Here is a 20,145-nt window from a genome sequence, read left to right on the forward strand (position 1 = left end):
ATGAACCTGAAAACCCCATGCCATCAGTAACAGAGACAAAATACTTGTTTAAATGGTTTGCAACACAACATGCATTTGTTACCAGGGTTTCATTTATTTTTTAGAGCTATTTGGTCCTCCTTATTTCTGGTCCTACCTGTCTCTGACTTAACTATATCCCATATTGTTTTTATTTTATTGCTGGATGTATTTATCTTCTTCTCATAATGCAGGTGTTTAGATTTCTGGATAACATTCTTCAATATTTTGCAGTAATTTTTGTAATGAGCTGTAATGCTAGTATCAAAGGTGTCCCTATGTATCAGATAGAGATTCCTTTTTGCCTCACATGATATCTTTATCCCTTGTGTGATCCATGGTTTCTTATTAGACTTCTGCTTAATTTGAGTTACCTTCAGGGGAAAACAATTTTCAAATAAGTTGCTAACTTTATTAATGAATGTTTTGTATTTTCCATTTGTGTCTTGGATGCTGCAAACATCAATCCAATTAATTTCTTTGAGCACTCTCCTAAAAATCTCAGTTTTTGACTGTTTTATTGGCCTTCTGTACTCAGTTCTGATAGATGTTTTACCCTGACAATTTTCAAACTTTAATGTTAGGTGTTGCATGTAATGGTCAGATAGCCCATTTACTACTGGTTTTGTAATGTGGCTTAATTGCCTAGAATTGTCTATAAATATATTATCAATGGCAGTCTTAGAACATTTGTATACCCCAGTTGGGAAATTTACAGCAGAAATTAAATTGAATGACAATGTAACTGATTTCAGTAACTGTTCACTGACAGTGTTTTTCAGGACATCTATATTAAAATCACCAGCAACCACTAGTTCTTTGTTTTTTTTTTAATTTTAGATGAGATAAATCTTCAAGACTGTTTGTAAACAGGTTGAAATTTCCTGAAGGTTCTCTGTATATGGCTAGTATTATAAAGGACCTGTTATGAAATTATATCTCTGTTGCACATGCTTCTTAGTGCTGCTCTAAGCAAAATTTTTTATTGTCAGTATTCTTTAATTTAAAACTGTTTTTAACAAATGTGGCAACTCCTCCTTTCTCCATCTTTTGTCTACAGAAGTAGGAGGCTAACTTAAATTCTGTAAGGTTTAACATATCTATACCAGTGGTCACATGATGTTCAGAGAGACAGATTATATCAACTGGGTTCGATGACTAATTCATCAATGCACATAAGTAGTTCGTTAATTTTACTTCTAAGCCATCGAATATTTTGATGCACTAAAGATAGTTGGCATTTCACATTAACTGAGATGAAATCGAGTGGAAATAAAATTTCTGGTGATTGCTGTAAATTTGTAACCAACAGCTGTGTTCGCTGATATAATGTGCCAGGATTATGCTGTTTGATTTCTTTCTCAAACTGAAGGTTTGTTTCAATCTTTACTTTTCTCAGAACTTGACTTCGTTCTGTCCTACCTATCCTAAGAAAGATGCTGCTCCAACTCCTATGACCACTGGTTTATTACCCCCCCCCCCTTACATTTACTGCTATTAGCCCAGCCAGTTTACCCTTCCCTTTCCTGTTGAGGTGTAGGTCATGTCTCGTATAATCCCACCTACTGAGAGAATCAACAGGAACCAAACCCATATGTGGCCCTGCACCCAACCCAAGCAGCCGTTTAACTCCAAATTAACTCTCCCGACAGAAGAGTAAATGTGGTCGGTCATGGCATCTCAGAACAGACACAAACTCGACACTGGTATTTCTCGTTGCTTATGCAATCTTTGCCAGGTCACACTCTATATTGTACCCAGAATCTCTGTCAATACTATTGCCTGGCCCACCCAAAATAATCACAGTGTCTTCCTTGGTGAAATCTTTACAGAGTGAATCTAAATCCTCTGTTACCTGACCCACTTTGTTTAAAAAAAAATTGTGACCTGGTATTCTGATCCTAACTGGTCCTGCAAAAGTTGGCCTACACCTCTGGCATGTGAACTACCTAACAACAAAACTTTCTTTCTCTTTGCTGACTTCCCTAAATTCTTATTCAATTTTCTACAGAAAGTTTGTTGTGCCCTCTCTACACCTACCTCTGTCTGAGGCTCATCAGCTTCCAACTGAAGCAACGGGTCAAACTTATTCTCCACATTCACCACAAAGCTGTCTGATAAAGTTCTAGGTCTGTTACCCCTGTTACCTGTTGCCACTTCCCACCTCTCTTTACCCTTCTCCCTCCTTAACCTGTTCAGATCTTCCCTAGCCTGCTCTAACTGTGCCTGAAGGGCAGCAATTTTCCCCTCCTGTTCCACTATTTTCCTATCTCTATTGCATATCCTACAGAAACACTGATGAGTCTGATCCACTTCCCCATTTGCCACGCCGCTACAGTCACCCCAATGGAAAAAAATACTGCACCCATCACACCAAACCCTGGAGCTAACAATTCTACAGCATATCAGGCACTTTTCACTCATGGTAAAAACCTTATTTTAGTGAGAATAAGTCAAATTAAATTACAGAAAAACAAGAAAATACGTTTACGATAGATTAGGTCTAGTCTCAATCGTATGTAAACAAACTTACTTTAGTGGCAATAAGTTAGATTACCGAAAAGACGAAGAAAAACACGTTTACAAAAATTAGGCCTAGTCGCAACTGTATGTAAACAAAGCTACTACCGTATGTACAATGTTTCCAGATACCTGAATTTAAAATTTACGCTGTGTTTCGCAAAATAAGAGCTAAATAACAAAGGGATACGCTTTTCTTAACTTGCTGGAACGGAACAGTACAATTAAATGAGATTCTTTAAGTTTTACTGGGCTAAAATGTATGCAAGAATACCATCATAAACCTGCTTTATGTTCCTTCCGCTTTTTCTAGAATAATACGCAAAGAGAAATGAAACCTTTAATAGTAAGCTTGCAAAACACACTAATACACGTATTAAACTAGTTTCCTGAACTAAACGGAGTTTTATTACACTCTAAATCCCTTGTCTGTACGGCTGCATAAAACTGTCCTACTTCTTCCCTACCTGATACACAGACAATCAGTGACTTTCGTCTATAACAGTCTTACAATTAGCAGTTCTCAGTATTGCTTAGTTCTATTAATAATCCCTCATTCTGCTCTTTTTATCTAAAGATCACATAAAAGTAGATCGGATTTTTGAGAAACTACATACAGGAAGATGTGATTGGCATTTAGCTGTTTGTTTAGAGAACAACAATGATCAATATTTAAGGGGCTCCGGAACGCCCTATACTTGCAATGTTAAAATAACGCTTATAAGTTACATCTTTCCTCACAAAGTATTTGAGGTAGGAAGTTGAACTTTTTACAGATTATTTATTGGAATATGGGCTACAACTTAACACAGGGATTTTACAAAATTTTAGATCAGTTATTAAAGATGATTTTTTTTCAATTGTAATGAAAATTCACAACATTTTTTTTCAATTTTTTATTTATATATTCAAAAATATACAGTTTTTTGGAAAAAGGCTGTGTTAAATTATGCAGAAGGTACTGTGTAACATTTACTGAAAGTTTGAAACAAATATGTTTGGAAGATCCTTAGAAAACATGTAATTAGTATGAGAAAATAAAAGTTTTGGGAATCGAGCGACAAAGATTGGATTAACTTTTTAGTGCATTCCAGGTCCATAGGATGGATTATCTTCATCCTCTGCAAACTCCTCCTCCAGCTTCCTCTTGTTCCTCCTCCTGTTTACTCTTGCTTGTATTTCTAGACTCTTTACAGCCCTGTCTGCAGCCCGAAGGCGTTCCTTGTCTAAAGCAAGCATCGCTCGTACCATGTTAGAACCTATCTTCATTCCCATATTTCTAAATACCTTTGGCTTTCCAACATTTCTCCTTTTCTTAAAAGCCTTCAGAGGATTTCTAATAGCTTTACTTTTACTCATTATTATACTTCAACAAAACAGAAACTCAAGAAACAGAATTAATTACGAATATTTACGAGATAACGACAGAGTAAATAAACATGAAACAATCGACAATGACACCAAAGATATATATTGAACCATCACAGGTTAGCCACAACACATACTTTATCTCACATCACTAAAATGTACATGATGAACACTGACGTTAATAATAACACCATTTGACAGCAGTTTAACACGTTCACTGCCACTGTAATTGGCCTTGCTTTGCCACGTAACCAATATTTTTCTTAATAGAATCTGAAAATATATTGCTAAAAGTAATATAACATGTATTTATTTTATAAGTACACAATCAAATTTACTCTCGTGAATCAAAGTTGTTTTGGGGCGCACTAAGGCGTCAGTGGCATATCAGGCCATATTCTGTAGCGGGTGGCCGTGGACGCGCCAATGCGTCTAGTGTATTGTTCCTGGTTAGTGTGACAGTTTAGGTTACTACAATTTCATTTTATATTCATAAATGAAACGAAACATCCTACTGACAAACGACATATTTATTGGACAAAAAATATAGTAGAAACATTCAAATACAAACACAAGATCTCGAAGAAACTTCTGAAATAAAATGTATGTCAAATCTAAGAAAAATACAATCTAGAGCTTTATCCATTACTCTCAAACAAATAAAATAAATACAAAGTTTAAGAATAGTACCGACACATAACTGTCGAAAAATAAATGAGCAACGAAAGTGCTATCTGCCTTTAGAGGTGGTGAATAACACAACAATTCAAACAATATCCTGCTTTATTTGGGCAATCTAGGCACTCGTAAATCGTGTCTGTTCGTTGTCCACGGCTGGCGCATGATCTGCACTTTTTTCGCGGTGTTTTTGATTTTCCATTTGATTCTCGTTTTACCACAACATGTTGGGGATTTCTGACTGGCCGTTCTACCTGCTTTCGTGGCAATAGTGCTCTTATAATACTGAGTCTAAATTCTTGGAGGGGCATTTTTGTGCCACAATATTTATTGTGTAGGGCATGTGCGTTTGTCAGTATCATTTCCACAACGTGGATAAAAAGTTTCTTGTACCAGCGTATGGTTTTGCGTTCCGAGAGGTAATATGATAACATCTGATCGTGCCGATCAACTCCCGCCATAAATTTATTGTAGTTTACAATGGCCAAGGGCTTAGATTTCTTCTCCTTTCTTTTGGTTTCAACCTCAACCATTTCATTTGTAAATGCATTAGAAATGTAGCAAACCTCCCTCTTATCACGCCACTTACCTATCATAACTCCTTCCGCAAATCTGGCAACGGCTTCACCTTTTCGTAGTTTTGCTTCCTGTATTTCCTTGGGTGTATCCTTCCTATTCGCCCTCAGAGTTCCCGTGCAGTGGGTCTTCTTATCCAGGAGCAGCTTTGCCAATGCGAAGCTGTTATAGTAATTGTCCATGTACACATGGTGACCAGCATTCAACTTTTCATCTAGTAAATGAAGAACAATTTTTTGCGCATGGCCTCTTCCTCCTAAATCGTCCAGCATGCCAGTGTATACCGCGAATTTTAGGACCATTCCAGTGGGAGTTGTCAAAATATATAGCTTTATGCCATATTTGTGCTTTTTGTTTTTGATGTATTGGCGGAAAAGTAATCGTCCACGCCAAAGGATCATTGATTCGTCCAGAGACAGTTCCCGTCCAGGGTAGTAAACTTGGCACATCCTTTCATTGAAAAAATTGATAACGGGACGTATTTTATACAACCTGTCGGATGGTGTTGGTTTGCCCTGTTTTGGATTTTCAGAAAAGTGTAATGCACGTAGTATTAGCAGAAAACGATTTCGTGAAATACTATCGGCAATTCCTTTCACGTTGAATAAAGCGTCCTTTTTCCAATAGTCCTGCAAATTCCTCATCTTTACATTTCCCATGTGCAGGAAAACTCCCAAGAACACTAACAATTCGCCAACAGTCACATCTTTCCAACAGTTTATTCGTGATTGTCCTTTGGTTCCCGCAGAAAGGAATAATTCAATCGCGTTTCGATTTGTTTCTTCTACAACTGTCAATAGAAATTCGTCCGTCAGCAAAAGACGAAAATAATCTAAGGGAGTGTTTTCCGTCGGTTGAATAAGCAGTCCCTCATTTTTTATAAATGGGCAATTTATCATTCCAACTGGCTCTCTTTCCCACGCAACAGTTGTATCAGCTGCGTTATCTCTTGTTACCACTCCTTCTGCCATTTCCCTGTCGCTAGGATTCACAGCCATTTCTACAGTCTCATCTAAAACAAACTCGGCTCCGTCAGACTCTTCACTGGATTCCACGCCGTCCTCCTCACTGGCCAGTTCCGTTTCCGAATCGCTTTCTTCTAATATTCGTAATAATTCCGCATCCGTTAGTTTTTGTACGTTTCTTGTGTCCTGTGTTTTACGTTTCTTAGGTTCTGAAGGGCCCGCCGTGTCACGATTGTCTTCCATTTTCAGTCCCACAACAGAGAAAAACTGTAGGGAAAACACACGAACCGCACCCGCAAAAATTGAAAACAATACGTTCTTAGAGTGCCTGCGCAATGAACCACACCGAATGGCTGTGCCCGACTAAACTGTGGCGCTGAGAAACAGCTGAGTGTCTCGCCGCGCAGGCGCGTCGACGGCATATGCACTAGTATCGGCCGGACGCGCTGGTGCGCCGATGGCAGTGAACGTGTTAACAGCGCCACAGTGGGTCACGCCCATGTAGAACACATTTCAAAAAAAAAAAAATTAAAAATAGTTGTAGTCTTCGGAATTGAGTAAATTATATATCTATTAAAAGGTAATAGTCTGCAGATTCAGAAAACGCAAAAAAGTAAAAATTGAACTTTTCATGATTTTGAGCCTTTCCGGAGCCCCTTAAGCATATCTGTAACCCCCCCCCCCCCCCCCCACACACACACACGCACACACTGTTCTCTAGAAACTTTCGCTGGAGTAGCAACTTTATTTGTGGTATAATCTGAGGTCCACATCCAGTCGAAAAGCGATAATTTTGTTGAGAGTTGTGGAATTCAGCGCATGAGAAATAAAGGTTGTGGTAACAGACAGACATGTGGCTTTGCCTAGTATTTTGTTTGCGACATATTTTTAATGTATTTTCCCATACTTAATACATTTTCCATAAGAAAAAACTAAAATTACTAGGCCACGTACAAACATCCAACATATTTTTTGATGCATATTACGTACAGATATCGTACACAAACTGGAAAAATTCAAGGGGCGTTCCACTACGTATCTTTAACCACATTTGATTCAATTTTCCGCATTTTTTACTGCTGGTATGGAGGCAAAGACAAATTCGTACTGCAAACGTCTCATTGGTAGTTACATTAGTATGCTGCACTTAATACATTAAAAAACATTTAGAGTCATTGTCCTGAATGCCTAATATGTGTTACGCTATAAATCACTCTGCCATTCTACTAATAATCCGTGATCAGTTGTCTTCAATCAATCACGTAAGACTCTTATCATAACTCTGACTACGCTGCGGATTAGTATGTCACCATAATCGACATTACTCACATAAGAAAATGTTTTTACATTTAATTTTTTTAACGGAAATTCGTCCAAAGAATCTGGATTGACTTGACGTTCCAAAATGACAGCTTAAGACAAGTCTGTATAAAGGCTGTCCAACAGGTGACTTCACTTATGTCAGCAGAGCTGCTTACAGGTCTAGTCACGAGGCAGCTCTGTCACTGTCAAGTCTTCGGCCTTTCTGATGACGTCTTGAAGCGATACCTCGGGGTCCACGAGATGCACGTGAATCCACCCAGAAGCAGAAGTCGAAACACCATAATCTATGGTAGGGCAAGGTAGTGGAGGCACAAAATTAAACAGAGGTGGCGTTAAACGAATGGTGGGACCGAAGTGTGCCTATTTCCCAATGCATTTTCGATGACGCCACTGAAGTGATGTTACTGCAGTTGAATGTTTGTTAAAGCTCAGTTTACACAAGCATCGAAAACTTGCAGATGCACTAGTTTGTGGCTCCATTTTGTGCAGGAGCATCTTTGAAGTGCCAGAGTTTTCCATTGGCTGTACTGAATTGTGCGGTTGTCAAAGTTGTATTCGAATGGGGTGATATTGTAACGAATTACGGAATGGAAGAGAAAAATAATATACGCGAGATAATAGCAGCATTAAGTGACCACACGGAAAGAATATTATGTAAGGTAAACGAATTTTACAGTTTGTAATACAACAAATTTGTGCGATTATTATGTAGTCTCGATGAAAGTGCATTAATTGTTAATCTTTTTTCTGTTTTGTGTATCAAGAGACGACAGGAGTTGAAGGACGATGAGGTTGTGGTGAAAGGGGTTATTGACAGACTAAATTCTCTGAATTATGTTCGAAATACAGGGTGGCCAGATAAAGAGGAGATCCTGAATGCTTATCAAAAGGCTCGAGAGGTAAGTATATAATGATATAATTAATTTCAGGTAGGCCGGTTTGTGTGGCCGAGCGGTTCTAAGCGTTAGTTTGGAACCGCGCGACCGCTACGGTCCCATGTTCGAATCATGTCACGGGCATGGATGTGTGTGATGTCCTTAGGTTAGTTACGGTTACGTAGTTCTAAGCTCTAGGGGACTGATGACCTCAGAAGTTAAGTCCCATAGTGCTCAGGGCCATTTGAATTTCAGGTAGTGATAGAACATCAATGAAAATATTATGTTAGTCACTTGATATGCCGGCTGGCAAAGTGGCATTGACTACAAACGCTTGCTGTAGGCTTTGATCTCTACGAGGAAATATTTTTCAAATATATTTATTCTTCTGTTTATTTAAAATGCGAAGTAGTGTAATGTCTAGAAATAATGATGGCTCACTTCTCTTGCTTCGGTATATCCAGGGCAACAATGACTTCCAGGTAAATGCCGGGATGGTTCCTTTGAAAGGGCACGGCCTACTTCCTTCCCCATGACCTCGCTGTTTGGTACCCTCCCCCAAATCAACCAACCAACAGTGACTTTTACCTTTTAATAAATTCAGTATGTGTGTACGCTGCTGCCACTGGTTCTCAGGTATACATCTTTGACTGGCGGGTCATTCCACGTCAAAGGGACCAATATTAAAAAGTACCCCCACTCGACCATCTCCAAATCTAATGAAATTTGGTGTGAAGGTTGTAAAATGGCTTTGGTGGTTGTATACCAAATTCAGTCCATGGTCAGTCCGTGCTATTTTTTTTTTTTTTTTTTTTTTTTTTTTTTTGTTTTCTGTGAAATCTGGGTAGTAAAAAACTTTAATTAGAAATGGAAAACTTGGGCACAACATATATTCTGCAAACTATTACAAGCAACAGGAGTTTTTTATGCATTTAAATAGTAATATAATGTTTCTATATTTTCAATATTAATTATGTTACTGAGCGTTAAGGACTTGAATATAAAGATTAATTCCTGCTCTGATGTTTGTTTCACTTAGCAAAGTTTTTAATTGATCAACTGCATATTTTTAGTATACAAATGAGGGCATAATAGATTTTTTAGCTCTTAGATTAAATGCTGTATCCAAGAAAGTGAGTAGCTGCAGTGTTACGGAAGGACATTTTTTCGCAGCCATACAAATTTGATTTTTAACATAAAATATATTGTTATTTAAGGAATTGTATAACAATAAATGCCATCTTACAGGTTACTTACTAATTTATTAGTGTCATTCCATGCTAAGTAGCCTAGTCTAGAGGCTCTAACATGACCCTCATGGATTTTGATGAAATTTTGTATGAACATTCACACATGTTCTCAATGAACACTGGTGAAACTTCAGTTTCAGAAATTCAATACTTGCATAGATATAGTCACTTGTTTGAAACCATAGCACAGCTTTCTATAGTGCATCCTTGAATTTTCAGCAACTTTGAGATGAGATATCTCTAAGTATTTGCATGAAAGAAACAAAACTTGGCCATCTTGTACAACTTTTAGAGCTCTTTAAAGTAAAATATTAAGAAAAGGATTTCTGAGCAATTTTCATATAGATAATTTGAAGCAAGTTGGGCGAAAAAATAGCTGTTTAAAAAAAATGCGAACTTTAGTTTTTATATCTCCAAAAGTAATTGTGGGTGTACATGAAACTTTGCACACCATAACTCACCAACACAAGGTCTTAGAATATAAAATTTCATTCTCCTATTGCTTTCCATTATTTCACAAATCTAGGGTAAATTTGATGATTTTTCAAAAAGTACTAAAAATGGGTATTTTTAGTCAAATTTTTCAAAAAAGTGTTTTCTCCAAACTCTTCTAAACTATGGTCATTAGAAAGAGCATATTCTAAACTATCTAGAAAAGTGGATTTGGTTTTGCAATGCAAGCATATAAGACAAAATTGTTGAGGCTTTCGTGGCCACTTGTTGACAAACTGCCTATTGGCTTCTGTCTCGGGTTCTTCGGCCGACGTTCATCTAATGATTTTTCTGACGTTTCGCCAGCACGAGTGGCTGGCATTGTCAAAGCTTCACCCTCCATTGCCGGTGGTGAACTGGAGCCGAGCTCGCGGGCGCAGACTATATGTACCTGGCGCGCCAACGTCCGAGGGCTTCTCCGCGGTCATTTCCGGTGCGGTTCTCCTCACCGGAAATGACCGCGGAGAAGCCCTCGGACGTTGGCGCGCCAGGTACATATAGTCTGCGCCCGCGAGCTCGGCTCCAGTTCACCACCGGCAATGGAGGGTGAAGCTGTGACAATGCCAGCCACTCGTGCTGGCGAAACGTCAGAAAAATCATTAGATGAACGTCGGCCGAAGAACCCGAGACAGAAGCCAATAGGCAGTTTGTCAAGCATATAAGGCCCTAAAAAGTAGCATCATTAAAGATGCGCACGGGAAGTTTGAACACATTTTTCTGGCACTCAAATTATACCTGAAATCTTTTATTTTGTCTTATACATGTTTATTAATGTCTGGGATAAGTGAAATACGAAGTCCTGACGAATAGGACCTAGCTTAAATCCGAATAGCAAAAGAATACAAATAGAAACAATGTTATTTCTTAATTGTCACCTCCCCCCCTCTGTCTCCCTCCCTCTCTCCATCCCTCTCCCCCTCCCTCTCCCCCTCTCCCCCCCTCTCTCCCCCTTTCTCCCCCCCTCTCTCCCCCTTTCTCCCCCCCTCTCTCCCCCTCTCTCCCTCACCCTCCCTCTCTCCCTCACCCTCCCTCTCTCCCTCACCCTCCCTCTCTCCCTCACCCTCCCTCTCTCTCTGTATAAATGAGTTGCTATGGTACATCGTGGCTTAACCACTGCTAGTTTCATTTAACCTGAGAAAACCAGCATTCCCATTGCCATAGGGGTCACACCCGATAGCAACAACAGCCTCGGGTGGGATTCTCTACCACAGGAACCCAAGCAAAGGGTTTCTTTACTCAGGTTCCCAAGCCTGATAGTAAAATAATTTAAGTGCCCTGTGTAAAATTAGAAGGCACTCTTGGATTCCTTAGATTGTTTCCTCTAACCTATTTCAATTTTTGATATGTCCTACATTAATTTTCTGATGAATATCAAGAGGAATGGTGTATTGCCGGCCAGACAAATTTACTGATGGAGCTGGAATATCTGCAATAATGTGATGGAGCTGGAATATCTGTAATAATGTGGTGTTCCGGAACCCAGCACTTGTCACTTCTTGGTGGCCAATAAAATGAATTTGCTGGACCTTGTGGGTGCATAAAGTTTATTAATGCATCCCTTTGCTCTGTGGAGGTCTCTCAGATATTCCCAATCCACCACACGTTTTCATATATGCATGCAACATATTGTCCTGGTTGGAGAGCAGACATTAATATGCCTCCTTCATTACTGTGACCCATTTTAGCTAGAAAAGATAAACAATCATTTGCAACTCTGCTGACCTGAATTGTTGTTTCATCAATAGGTAAAAAGTGATGATTTTCTCTAGTGCCTGCTACAGTTTGTCCAAGTTTAAACCTCTCTTCTTGTGACATTTTTTTTTTCAATTACATCTTTACTGACAAAAACAAATTTAATTCCATTAATGTTTTCAGAGCAGAAGTGAAACAGATCTAGGGGAGTAAGAATTTGTCCATTAAGTGGCCGTTGCAAGCTTGCTCTTGCTGCTAACTGCTTTGTTGTACCTCCAATCCCATCACAAGGTGATTTCCTGTGACTAGTAGCAAAAAAATTCCATTCGGCTGTCATCCCAAAATCACTCTTATGATAGCACAAATTTAGGAAATTCTTGAAATTTTTATATTGAGCACTGGAGCCATCACTGAAATAATGAATGTGGGATATCTGTGCAAACCGTGCTTTTATATATTTGATGAGTTCCTTGATAAAAACGTGAACTGTAATAGTGTCATGCTGCAAACAATCACTGATAATGTAAAAACTTAAAGATTCTACTTTCTCATTTTGACGAAAGTAGGTAACAAATGGATGAATTGTTGCTTGACTATTGTCCCAGTGTAAGCCTTGCACAGCATCCTGAATGATAGAAGAGTACTTTTCTGCAAAATCCATTAGGACAACAAGCTCTTCGTCTTTCAGATGACATTTAAGACCTTTAAGATGCAAGCTTTGATGCTTGGCAATGTAATGATGGCATGACAGACTCCATATTTTATTTTTTACATCTTCAGTAAAGTCATCCACTACCATTTGCTTCGTGTCCAGCGTGGCCCGATCAGTATGTATCCATTGCTTAAACACAGTAACTTCCTGTGGCTCATGATCTAGGAAACAGCTGCCAATTTCAGATGCTGTAGCTTCGGGCCCAGGACACCTTTCACAGTGATGTAGCATGCACTGTTTAGAGTTCAAACTGCCTTGCTGAGAATCTCTTTACAATTTTCACGTATACCAGCTGCGCTAAGCATAAGCTTAACATTTTGGTGAATTGCACAGATGCAAACAGCATGCATTCCAGCTGATCCTACTGTTACACACCATTTGGGTCTAAGTTCACAAAACTTTGAGAACCCTATTTCTGGACCATTTATATTCTTATAGATAACATACATTTCTCGTAAATTGCAAAGTAACCATCTTTTCTGCATGTATGTCTTTCTATCTAAACTGAAATACTATCTTTTTTTTCCAGGGCACACCCTACTATACTCATCTTCAAAAAAATTTCGCACTCTACTAGCAACTTCTGCTGGTAATTTCCTGTTTTGCCTATTTTCAGGAAGTGCCAGAATGCCCTTCTCCGTCTTAAGTTTCCAAGCATTCTTCACCATTCTTTCGGACACGCCGAACTGAGCTGCTGTTTGTCTGACTGCCCAACTTACAGGTGCCAAGGTTAAACGTTGCATCTGTTCTTTATGAATTGCATTCTGCATCTTGGCTTTCAGTTCAGTCAGCAAATGTGCATAGTTGGCAAAGTTTCCACATTCCTTAATTTCACTAGCATCTTCAAATTGTCAGTTTACTCCCATTGCATTTACAATTCTGTTTTTAATCACATTTTTAGCCTTTTGAATTATCTTCTTCACATATTGGGGCTTATCTCTGTAGCTTACTGTTCTCTTCAGGGGGGAAATACCGATAGACAATAAGCTACTATTTAATTCTTCATTTGGTGTAAAGTCCTCATCAGAATGTGATGATGAGGCTGATAAAGCTTCGTGCAAGTGTTTATTTAAGGTAGTCCTGCAAGGCGGACAAATTTTCTGACCTGGCTTTGTTAATAACAAGCTGCTGCTTCAACATATCAGAAGCCTTATTAGCTGTTTCAGTATCAAGAGTGCGAATTCCTGCCTTAACATTATGATTCACCTTCCCAAAGGGATTGAAGCTTTTAAAAAAAAAAAAAAAAAAAAAAAAAAAAAACCTCTCATATTGTGTCAATAACAGGGCTTCATGGTGTAGGCAAACTTGAGAGGTATTGTCCAGCTTTGCTTCAGAACGTCGGACCAACAACTCTTTTCCTCATCACTAAAATCCACAAACCATTTTGAAGCAGTTTTTTTGGCAAAGAAAGTGACATGACACTTTGTTCCACTATCTCCTTGCCCAATTGAGCAGGAAGGTATGCTGTTTCCTTCTGCATCCATCTCTAATCAGTAACTAAATAATGTATTTGGCCTCTAAGTGCAAATTATAATCTGCTTAAATTTCAGACAAATTGCTGCTGAATGGAATTATACACAATGTATAATACCAATGAAAAAATCTAATAAGAGATATATGCTATAAAAGACACAATCAAAACAATTTTTTGTAAATTAGATTACAAACTTTGATGGTCTTTCGAATCACTTAACAAGCCACATTCAGTCAAGAGAACCCACTCACTATGCTGCAAACACACCACTGAAATACTGATTGTTCAAACAAGGCTCACAATAATGAAACAATCTGATTGTTAAAGTAATTGTTGCCATTATATTTTCTATAAACAGTGAATCTTGTGAATTTTTTCTGTAAAACTAGTGATTATGTATTTACCAAGGTAGTAGGCTACATTTAAGTGTGATTAAATACAAAATTAAAACTCTTTAGATGTTTAACCAACCAATTTCACATATTTCCCTAATAACTTTAAGACAAAAATTCACAGGTTACAACACCTAGGTATCAAAATCTCTGCAATATTGATTGGAAAATTTACATCACTTTACACATGATTGAAGCAAACCGATTCTTTTTTGGAAAAATGTTTTATACAATTGAATCCAAAAATTAGGTCTTCATATTCCACTTGTAAATATTCACAATTTTGAGAAGTACAAAAAATATGAAGCTATTATTCATTGAATTATTTATGATCTCTCCTCTCTCTCTCCTCTCTCTCTCTCTCTCTCTCTCCTCTCTCTCTCTCTCGCTCTCTCTCTCCTCCCCCCCCCTCCTCCTCCTCCTCCTCCTCCTTCTTCTTCTTCTTCTTCTTCTTCTTCTTCTTCTTCTTCCTTTTTTTTTTTTTTTTTTTTTTTTACAAACGAACGATAAAAGCAGAAGGGCTGCTTCTCATAGTTTTCAAGTTTTACTGACAGTCTCATTGCCTATTTACCAGATCTTTTTATTTATTCAAGGCACTAATACACATTTATTAGGCATAATAAAAGGTTTCGGGTATAATTTGAGTGCCAGAAAAGTGTGTTCAAACTTCCAGTGCACCTCTGATGATGCTACTTTTTAGGGCCTTATATGCGTGCATTGCAAAACTAAATCCACTTTTCTAGATGGTTTAGAATATGCTCTTTCTAATGACCATAGTTTAGAAGAGTTTGGAGAAAACACTTTTTTGAAAAATTTGACTAAAAATACCCATTTTGCGCACATTTTGAAAAATCGTCAACTTCACCCTAGATTTGTGAACTAATGGAAAGCAATAGGAGAATGATATTTTATATTCTAAGACCTTGTGTTGGTGAGTTATGGTGTGCAAAGTTTCATGTACATCCCACAATTACTTTTGTAGATATAAAAAACTAAAGTTCGATTTTTTTTAACAGCTATTTTTTCGCCCAACTTTGCTTCAAATTATCTATATGAAAATTGCTCAGAAATCCTTTTCTTAATATTTTACTTTAAAGAGCTCTAAAAGTTGTACAAGATGGCCAAGTTTTGTTTCTTTCATGCAAATACTTAGAGATATCTCATCTCAAAGTTGCTGAAAATTCAAGGATGCACTATAGAAAGCTGTGCTATGGTTTCAAACAAGTGACTGTATCGCTGCAAGTATTGAATTTCTGAAACTGAAGTTTTACCAGTGTTTATTGAGAATGTGTGAATGTTCATACAAAATTTCATCAAAATCCATGATGGTCGTGTGGGAACAATTCTCGATATTAGACCACTCGGCACGGAATGGCTCATTACTGAAATGAAAATTATGTAGCATAGGAAAGTGAAATTATCGTTAGTAAAATATAGACTTTGTACATGCATAATTAAAACACTGTTTTGAGAAAGTACCCTTTACATTTAATAAAGTAACACTGGAAAATGGTTTATAAACTTCAAAATAATTGAAAAATTATATACTTAGGCATAACTACTTGTTTAAAAAAAGTATGAGTAATGTTTCTGAGATATTTCTTTTTTGGTTTTTTAAGAAAGTACCAGGGAAAAAAACTTTCATTTAGTTATTGTTCATAAACATCAACAGGATCTGAAGATTTATAAGTAAGTCTTTCAGAACTACCATTAATATGTGGTTCACTTAACAAAAATGTCAGCAGGAGAAACATTAAAGACATCATTCTGGAAAATTTTAATTGTTTTTAGTATTGTCTGTTGACTTCATTCCCATCACTTTGTAAATGTCTGTATCAGCATGAAACTTCTGAATAATGCATGTAGCATACCTGTATACAACAGCTATATCACTAAACACTTTGCAAAGTAAAAATGACCCATTAGACAAGACTGAATCATTTGTTAACTTGCTTTGAACTACTTGGTTCTGCTGCTGCTTGAAAACATTTGCACTCTGAATAAGTTTGTAGGTCCTTCCAGTACTATGCTGCCCAGAAAAAACAGAATTTTCCAAAAGTGTGACACTTTTTTTAAATCAGAAGAGGGTTGTGCAAAATGATATTTTCTAAAGCCACTTATAGGCAAACAGTTAATTCATCAGCTTTCCAACATTTTCTTTACTGCTTCAGTTCTTGACTCTGGAATGTAAATCACAATAATACTTTTGGCAAGATCTTTTGCAGTTGTTGCAAATTCTTCTGCATTATTAACTACTATTTTTTTTCTAGAGTATGGAACGAAAAATGGCTCTCTTAAATTCTCCTCCGATGCCATCATGTGGACTCTTTCCATGAGCTGTTTCGAAGTAACTTCGATCAGCTGTTTCACCAAAATCTTCATGAAAAAGATCATCACAAACAGAGAACCAGCTTTTGAAATGATTTGCAGCTCCATCACTAAAGTAATGGACATGTGAAATTGGAAACCTAACTTTTGTTTTCAGATGTGCTAAAATTGCCTGATTGAAAGCATGGACACTGTCCTTACTATGTTCTAAAGAATCAGATACAACACAGTAGTTTATATGCTTCAGTTCAGGACACTTGTAATACACAATGGCTGTAAAACTACACACATTGGGTGAACACCAGTGAGCCTGCATGATCTAAGATTGATGTTTTATCAAAACGTTTTCTGAGAAATCCTCTAGTACAACAATGTCTGTTTCGGGAAGGACACGTTTTAACTTGAGCAACTTGGAGTGCTGCCTACGTGCATTGTAAACATGCCCATCAAAGTCTGTAACTGTAAATAAAGTTGTACCTTTGCTTCTGACAACTTTGTTTGCATTTATTGTTTCTTTGCATGACCTCCTTCTAGACACCATTTATAAAAAGTTATTCTTACGTTTAAATCTAACCCTTCAAAATAACTGTCAAGAATTCAAGTGCCACACTCTTCACAACTCCTGTCTATACAGCTGATACTGGTGGAATCACAAACTGTTTTCTCAAGTACTTCATCTAAACTTTTTGGTATGCTTAGCACAGACTTGTTCAAAGACCTTAATAAAATAGCAGCATTTTCGTAAGTGCAGACACAAACTTCTTGCCCTCTTAGTGTTGTAGGTACAACATGCTTTGGTCGTAATTGTTTAAATTTTGACAGTCCAATGGGTAACTCCCCATACTCGTTGCAGAAAAGTTCATAAAATTCTACCAAGGCATCACCTCTTTCGTAAAATTGTATCACCTTCTGTATTGTTTGATTTGGCACAGAATCCCTTCTTTTTTTCTTTCAAATATTGATTGTTTTGGTTTTACATTCCTAGCAGTAAAGCCAGAAACTTCAAAAAAATTATTAAGTTTTTGAGGTGAAAAGGATTTGATGAGTTTTCAAAAAACTTTGGGATGCTTGGAAGGTGATTTTGGGAGAAATCTCTTGATCCTAGCGGTAGTTCACCTAATGTGGTAGGTGACATTTTTAATGTTGGATTTGCACTGGTTTGACGAGCAAGGGCGTCTTGCATCTTTTTCTTTTCTTTTTCATATTTTCGTGAATGACCTATCTTTCCCTCAGCTATTAACTTCTTATCATTTTGCTTTCTTTCTCTCACGATCTTTTTGATGATACACTTCTGCTGTTCCTGGATCATTCATTTTTTGTTTTTTGCATTCCTTATCACGCTTGGCACCAGTTTTGGCCATCACACCTGCACATATATTCAAGAAACTTGTTAAGTCTATAACTGAACGAAAGACGCAAATGAATTTACATTACATTTCCAAAAAATTCATAGTAAGCCATTGATGTACATTACATTTTATTTTCAAGCTCAAAGAGTGAACATATGCTCAGCTTAAAGGAGATATGCCATGTTTGATTAGAGTATAAATTAAAAATTACAAAGCCAAAGAATTGAGAAATTCTTTTTACGTGTTTTTAAAAGTGTTGCACATAACAATGTCGCCTAGTCTTTGCAGAGTAGGCTACGATATTCCTTCACTGTTAATAATTATAAAAATATTTGGAAGTTGTCAGATAAATGCTAACAATATTAACAAGATGCCTCAGCATTTAAATATTTGATACTCTTGCTTACATAGCACATCGAATTATAGCCTACATTCTTCACTCAGGCTTTTAGAGTAATCAGGCTTATTCGAAAAAAAATTTCAGAATTATGCACAAATAAACAAACTTTGTTTACATTAACTAATACTTACTTTCAAATTGTTTATAACCTTTATAACCAGCAAATTTACACTTCCAACATGAACAGCCACTTGAAACCTATATAACAATGGAGAGAGAGAGAGAGAGAGAACGGAAAACTTGAGAGAAAACATCTGACAGAATTGTTTCATTGGCTAGCTAGGTAAAGACATGCTGTGAGTGGCTGGTTTCATTTTTAGAGGGAAACTCAAATAGACATTTATAGCAAATGTCCTTCTGTAACAAGATTTACAAAATAAATATTTATTAAATAGTTGTGTTTCATGTAGATTTATGGTACTGAAGTTACGGAAAAGAGAATTTTATATTAACTGTTCATTATATTTTATATTGAAATTACGTCAACAATTTGTTACGGAAGGACATCAACAATTTTGGGGGAAATTTTATGCCTTTGTTAAACATACCAAATTCCTTCTTTTAATACTAATGTATTCCTGTTAGGCTAACTTAAGTGCCTACATAGATTTTGTCACAGGATCATTAATGTTTGTGATACAAATAATATAAAATGAAACATCCTCCCGTAACAGAAAATATTTTATTTTTTCTAATGTGTGAGAAAAAAATCACACTAATAATTTTTTTAAAAAAGGGAAATGACTATAGCATATGAAACTACATAGTTTTCTGAACAAAATAGCACAAAGTTTTATGGTGATTAAAAAGGTTTTTGAATTTCAGTACTTGTGGCATACAATATCATGGCCTGACCCACCAGTATCTTCAGTGGTTGAATTCTTAGGGGATTTTAAAGAGAGGCTACTCACCTCCTCATCATGTACGAAGAGGTGCAAATGTGCCAACTTTGCTAGGCTTTTCTAAAAGCTCTAGGAAACATTTGGTCATTTGCTTTAATGTACATATTCAACTTTTTATGCTGAATGACACTATGGCAAAAATTACGGATTTAGCCATACATAAATATAGATAAAAGTCTCCAAAGTGGCTAAAAAATTCGTCGCACTATTCGGAGAGCCATGGTTTGACCAACCACTGCTACTTTTCGTATCAGCCAATCACGCCAAAACTTCAGATGGCTATTCCTACCTACAATTTGTATGTATCAATCAAATTTAAGTAGTACTGGATGCTCAGATGAAAAGATATGCATCTATAAAGTTGCCCAAAATTTTCTACTTGCAAATTTTATGGTGTTTTTGGGGGGCAATGTCTCAGCTGTGTCTTTAATCCTCTTCCTCTCCCCCCACAGTTGGATAGAGCATCCTTCAAGCGTTCAAAGCTATTTTGTTTAATTTCTGGTTCTTGCATATTGATGAGTAAGAATACGTATCAACAGTGGGAAAATGTATTACTGATGAATACAAACATTAATACAATTTGAAGTTGTAAATCAAAAGATGTGTAATTGTAGTGTCTTTCAAAGTATAAGATATTCCTATGGTTCAGAGAAAGTAACTATGCTACTAAGTGTTTTTACATCATTTTTCAGTGTAGAATATAAATATAATAAAACCTCAGAAAGTGCCCTGAAGATTATAAAATCTAGATCATAATGGAATGCTATGTTGCTTTAGAAGGTTTTAACCCTTCAGTGCATTGTCACTCGGTTTCCATTGGTATTTTAAAGC

At 37.0% G+C, this 20,145-nt stretch overlaps 1 protein-coding gene across 2 annotated transcripts in view; it reads left to right on the top strand.

Annotated features, from left to right (window-relative positions):
* Positions 1 to 7,938: 7,938 nt before the first annotated feature.
* Positions 7,939 to 20,145, top strand: part of LOC126259052 (centrosomal protein of 112 kDa-like) — a 166,976-nt gene continuing 154,769 nt past the window's right edge. Inside the window, exons 1-2 of one of the 2 annotated variants that reach the window (XM_049955692.1) lie at positions 7,939 to 8,107; positions 8,213 to 8,347. In XM_049955692.1, coding sequence (XP_049811649.1) covers positions 8,036 to 8,107; positions 8,213 to 8,347 — 207 coding nt within the window. In that variant the 5' untranslated portion in view covers positions 7,939 to 8,035. The remainder of the gene's footprint in view (positions 8,108 to 8,212; positions 8,348 to 20,145) is intronic. The other variant, XM_049955691.1, reaches the window with a different exon arrangement.

This window comes from Schistocerca nitens, chromosome 1 (genome assembly GCF_023898315.1).
Source record: "Schistocerca nitens isolate TAMUIC-IGC-003100 chromosome 1, iqSchNite1.1, whole genome shotgun sequence".
NCBI classification, from domain to species: domain Eukaryota; kingdom Metazoa; phylum Arthropoda; class Insecta; order Orthoptera; family Acrididae; genus Schistocerca; species Schistocerca nitens.